Source organism: Drosophila guanche, unplaced genomic scaffold (genome assembly GCF_900245975.1).
Source record: "Drosophila guanche unplaced genomic scaffold, DGUA_6, whole genome shotgun sequence".
Taxonomy (NCBI): domain Eukaryota; kingdom Metazoa; phylum Arthropoda; class Insecta; order Diptera; family Drosophilidae; genus Drosophila; species Drosophila guanche.
Window position 1 is genome coordinate 7,720,754 of NW_022995746.1, and position 6,000 is coordinate 7,726,753.

The 6,000-nt window shown below is 42.6% G+C and overlaps 1 protein-coding gene across 4 annotated transcripts in view; it reads left to right on the forward strand.

The window, feature by feature from the left end:
* LOC117582097 (roundabout homolog 2) overlaps nt 1–3,923 on the forward strand; it is a 42,098-nt gene extending 38,175 nt beyond the window's left edge. For 2 of the 4 annotated variants that reach the window (XM_034269659.1, XM_034269661.1), the window contains one exon: nt 377–2,613. In XM_034269659.1, coding sequence (XP_034125550.1) covers nt 377–1,451 — 1,075 coding nt within the window. In that variant the 3' untranslated portion in view covers nt 1,452–2,613. Of the gene's footprint in view, nt 1–376; nt 2,614–3,645 lie in introns of those variants that run through there. The other 2 variants (XM_034269662.1, XM_034269660.1) reach the window with 2 other exon arrangements.
* The last annotated feature ends 2,077 nt before the right edge of the window (nt 3,924–6,000 follow it).

Here is a 6,000-nt window from a genome sequence, read left to right on the forward strand (position 1 = left end):
TTAGTGTGCCAGCACCCAAAAAATTGAAGCAATAAAAAAAGTTGCACTGGCAGGGCCAAAAAGTTTTTGATTTTTGCAAATGGAAGTCCTGGCAGTTCCCTGGTCTGCCCCCCTAATTACAAAGTTAAAACTGGTAAATTTTTCGTATTGTTGCAACGCAAAATTTGTAATGAGTAACGAGTGAGAGACAGAGAGAGAGATAGAAAGGGGGAGGGGGAGGGAGAGTGGCAACAATTTCCGGGAGTTGCATGAACAAAAACAAAAGCAATTTCCCTGCCCGAATGATTTATATGCAATTGGCAGACACAAACCCATAGGTACGACTGCGACTGCATTGAATACAATTTTAACAAGGTTCCCGCTCTCTCCTTTGCAGACTCTCGCCATTGAATATGCCGGATTATGCGGAAGTGGCATGTTCAACATTCAAAAGTCCCACCCATGGTGGCATGGGTTCGACGGCATCCTCATCGCTGTATGATAGCTGTGGGGCCTATGCCACCACCAATGTGGTGGCCAATGTCAAGCTCTATCAGAATCGCTATGCAGCCAAGCCACAGGGCCAGGCCCAGGCCCAGGCCCAGTCCCAGTCCCAGTCCCAGTCGAACAACAACAACAATCAGAGCAATAATGACTATCAATCGACGGGAATGTACTCGGCACCGCCCAGCGCCCACTATGGCTGCCTCGATGGGAAGCAGCAACCAAATCTGATGACAACTTCGACAGCCTCCACGGCCATAATGGGCGGCTCCCCGGCCAAACTGAAAAAGATCAACATTACGGAGAACAAGATGGAACAAATGGAATGCGAGACGGAGCGCACGAATCCTTTCAATCAGCAGCAGCAACTCCTGTTGGCCAGCAACGCCCTGAAGCAGGGCCTGGGCGCCTATGCCAATACCACGCTGGCAGCCCAAATGGCCAGCGGCGGCGGGGCTGGCACACTGCGGCGCCAACGACAGCCCAAGACGCTGTACAAGAGCGAAAATAATATACTGGGCAAGGCCTCGGGGCTGCGGCATCCCATTGTGGCATCCAATGGTAATATGGATTTCCTCACTGGAGGCCCGCCGTTGAATGCTGAGAACCTCGAGGCGGGTGACTTTTCCGGTTTGGGTTTGTGCAACTCCACCAATCAGCTGCTCAACGATTGGGCCTCGAGTGCCTCGATCGCCGCTGCTGGGGACTATCATTTTGGCAGCAAACAGCCCAGCAAGCAGCATTTGTATGTCAAAGCCAAGGATGGCACTTGGTCGGCTGTTAGCTCGGACGCCTATCAGTCCTTCAAGCAGTCCCAACATCAGCAGCAGCAGCAGCAGCAGCAGCCGCCACATCACCAATTCCTCGCTGGTTCAGGTGACAACAACAAATCCTTAGCTAGTGTCAACAGCTTAGCTGCTAGCGATACCAAATTCATGAGTAGTTTTGGCTCCACTGCCAATGTCTAGGCGTTAGGACACACTCGATGGATACTCGAGAATTGCTCAATGAGAGAAAGAAATACTAAAAGAAAATAGTTGTGAAATTTGTTTGGGTTGTGGAAGGGTTTTCTAAGGGCTGAAGGAGAGGCTGGAATTGTACTAGGAGCGTTGTGGGGTTCACAGGATTGGAGGCAATCAAGGCAACGCTTAGAATATATCAAGAACAAATGACAGGAACAGAAAGTGAAACCGCTAACGTTAGTCTACATCAGTCTTTAAAGAGTTATAGTTCAAGTTGAAGTTCCATTTCCATCGATAACGCAGGAAAATTGTTCCACAAAATCTACTTAACATTGAGCACATCTTAAGGCTATGGACACAAGCATAAACTTCGATATTTAGCTAGATTTTTAGCTAGATATTTAGCTATAGAAACAACGCAAAAGCTACCGATGATTTTCAGTAGATTCTGTGATGTAAACCAAACCCATAGCTGCCCACAGACACCTTATAGCTGCCCCAATCGAACATATCTAGAGAACAGTCCAGACCAAGTCCTTACAACCAGTAATATCCAAGCCCTGAAACCACACTAGAATTCCACCAAAGAAAACCCAAATGAAGTAAATAAAAAACCCAGAAAAAAAACAACGAAAAGTATGTAAAGAAATACAGCATGAAACACCCAAGAAATATTGGCTTGTAAATAATACCAACTAAATACTTAATATCTTAATAATACCCCTTCGAGCATATGGAATATTGCAAACAGAAATATTATTAATTTACACAAGAAATCAACTCAAAATAGCACCGAAAATGTAGTTAAAGTAAGTGAAAGTTCATAAATCAAATAGATTATAGAGAGAGTTCCCACAGAAAAAACAAAAACAAAACAAAACATGAAAAGTTAAAGCCAAACGAAAAAAAATACCAAAACCCTAACGAAAAACTTACTGAAAAAGAAAAACACTGCACGAAAAGAGAAACCATAAATTGTGTGAAGAGTAAGGATTAAAAAGGACACCTACAACCTACACGCAGAATGAAAGCTAAATAAATGCTAATAATAAGGCTGTTAAATGTAAAATATCATAAATGAATAAAGTCCCACATTTAAACCGTGTAATTAAAGCATTAAAATGTGTAATTAACTAAAAACTAGACTTAGTTCGAATAGCTAAAAAGGGGCAATGGCCAGAAGAGGATTACAGCGAAACATATTGCAAAATTCGCTGCACAAAGAAAAAAACTAAATTAAAATCTAATCAATTAATTGATAAATTATGCAATGAGAAAAAGCCTAAAAATAAAAATAAAGACAAAAATATTAAACTAAATGGAAAGCCGCCAGCAGAGGCAGTGCGTTACATGACTTTAAGGTTGATATATTTAATAACAGTTAGTTTGCATTGGAGTTTGGTCTTATTGCCATGAAACGCACTGTTTATATCTTTTATTTAGAAATTTGTTATTAGCATTTCCCCCCCGCAATATAGCTATAGTGCTCCCTTTGTCGCCTTTAAAGCTTTCTTTAGATCATCACTATTTGTATGAACTGCACTGTAGCTGCTAAGAGAGAGAGAGAGAGAGAGCCCACACATGCGACTTTCATTTTGCTTTGTATTTGCCTTCGCGTGCGCATTGTTGTTGTCCACCCGATCGTGTAAGCAAAAGCAACCCCCACTCCGCAACAGTGCTTGCACTTTCAACAGCAACAACAATGCGCCCGCAGACGATGAAGCTGACGACGAAGCTTCTTATTCGTATTCTCTCTTGCACACGCGCTCAGTCCCAACAACAACAATGACATAAGCAGCGACTGCAACTAACTGTATGCAATGGATTCAACGCCAGCAGAGGCGTGGGCAAAGCAAAGCAAGAAAAGTGCGCAGCTTAGTGCGTTGGCGGCAGAGGCATTTGTGAGAATATTCTGGAACTAGAAAGCTTCAAGCAGCGACGCTGCAGCGTCTACGTACATATATATATATACATATGCATGTACAAATGCAGTTTAAGTGCTCCTGCTGCCGCTATAGAAGTATGCAAATCCGATTTCTATGTATCCATCCATCTAAACTATCCATAAACATATATACATGCACAACATATATGAATTTATGTAGTCATAAATAGCACTGCTAAAGAGACGCGCATATTTGCGTATAAAACCGTCTCTAATTTGGCGCAAAACATTTTCGCATTTATAATTTTCCAGCAGCCAGCACCATTTGGCGACGGCATAGCTCTGCCTACATGGTCCTCGACAATTCCATGGATTTTGTGATTTGAATTCCGCACAGCCAGCAGTGTCCGGAGCAGGATGAAAGGATATACGGGGGGGCATCAGGTAAACCCAACTATTTTGCGGCCTGGCCACAAAACTTTCAACTGATTCCACACGCTGACCAGCTAATTAATTATGCACTTTGTTGCGCTACCATAAACCCAATTTGTCCTACAAAATCATTAATGTTGCGGAGGATAGCCCTAATGAGATATTGTCTGTAGCTCCGCGACTCTCTCATTTGCAATTGAAAATTCATGATAAATGCAATGATTTCAATCCATTTGCTAGCAGCTTTTTTGTACATATTTGTAAAACAATTTTACAAATATGAATGTCTCCCGGAAAACAGCAGCAAAATGAAATCAAAATCAATTGAATCAAATGTAGCGGAAACATTTTTTTATTTATTTGCAATAATTATGTTTAAATGAATGAGTTTTAAACACAGTTGGATGTAAGGAAGCCCCATTAACGAATGACACCAATAAGCAGTCAAATATACAATAAGTTGCATGGACTTTTTTTTGTGTGGTTTCAATGGGTTAAGTGGCATAAAAGGTTAAAATTATTGCAAAGCTCTCGGAAGTGATTATGGTAGGTATTTGAGAGGAAAACAAAGGATCCAGTAGGGTAATTTAAATTGAAATTCATTGAAAAATATCCTCTAAAATTCCTTCATTTTCCATTCGTCGAGCTCCCAAAACTTATTTATTTCCCCAGTCAAAACTCCCATTTTGCACACTTTCCCACTCCCATTATAAGTCCAAGCTTTAACTGCAAGCTTATTATTCTTGACTGAACTTTAAGCTCGTTGTTGCCGCTCGACCAACACCAGCTGCAGCGAATGAACGGCTAATGTATCAGTGAGCAGACCCACCCCCCACGCCATTAGCTTCGACACCCCCCCAATAGATTGTCGTTCCCCCTCCCCGACATTCGATGTGGGACACAAAGGACTACAAATAGCCTTAGTGTCCGAAACATTCGACGCTGCTGCCAGTGCGTGTTCTGCCGCTGCCGCTGCCGCTGCTGCTACTACCAATTGCCACTGGCCACTGGCTACTGGCTACTGGCCGATAAATAAGCCCAAATTTATCATGAACATTGGAGCCCAAAGCACACAACGACGAGGGGATTTTCGGGGGGGATAGAACGATGTCTGGGCGTTCGGCTGTCCCATATATCGTGGAGACTATAATAGCGCTGGCTGAGGCTCATAATTTTTGGCACAAAATTGTACGATAGGCGTTGAAGCGTTCAATTGAATGTCGTCCGGCATGTAAGACCTTTCGTTAGACGCCCACCCATTCATTCCTCGCTCCCCCCTGCTGCCCAACAGCAACTATTGTATAATCAAAACTAATGGTCTATAAAGAATCAATTCTCAATTTGTTTGGCCAGCTGCTGCCCCCGGAACACAAGGACCCAAAACCGGACAATGCCATCCAGGATAACGATGCAAAATGTTCGCTTTGCTCGCTCTCTCGCTTTGTGCGTGCAACACATGTGGCAAATAAAATTTAAATGCATTTTGTAAATAATTTTATATTGAGTTTGTTATTGTGTGCGTACAGTGCGTATCATAATATGTGAAGGGATTGTATGCTAAGCCGTTATGAGAATTGCCAAATGTGCGTTGAAAGTGTTCGAAATGGAGAGCTAAATTTTACTTTCAATCACAAATTTCTCTTAAACTTACAGCACTTTTTGGCACATCCTTTTCCCTTATTATTAATATTTCTCCTAAATTAATTTGCAGCTACATTTTGTGCATCGTAAAAACATTGAAGCAGCGATGTGAGCACCGGAATTTTGGATTCGATTGTATTTAGGCGCTGAAGTGTGTCCCCCCCCCAGAAACACTGATTCAGCAGATTTGTCATAACGTTTAATCAGCAGCTTTTTGGCAGCCTCACAAGAAGAAAAGAAGAGAAAAACTCGTAAAAGAACGCACATCCCCCCACATGCCATGCGACGAGTTCGAGTACTTGGCGGAGCAGACAAAGTTTTATGCGCATTTGAGTGACCATAAAAAAGCTGCATGTCCTAGGATCTATCGCTGCCATGTATCGAGTCGTGCTTCAGTTGCTGGGATGTCTCTCCATATCCATGGTTGCATACCAGTAGGACAATGGAGCAAGGAGACTGACTGTTGATAAGAAAATTGTGCAGAAGTAATTTGCTGAAATTAGCCAAGGACATTTTGTGGCCACACAAACTGAATAGAAACTCGTTACTATTTCATGGGTGGCTTCCTTTTCTCTGGACTACAGCCAAGGGGAAAAT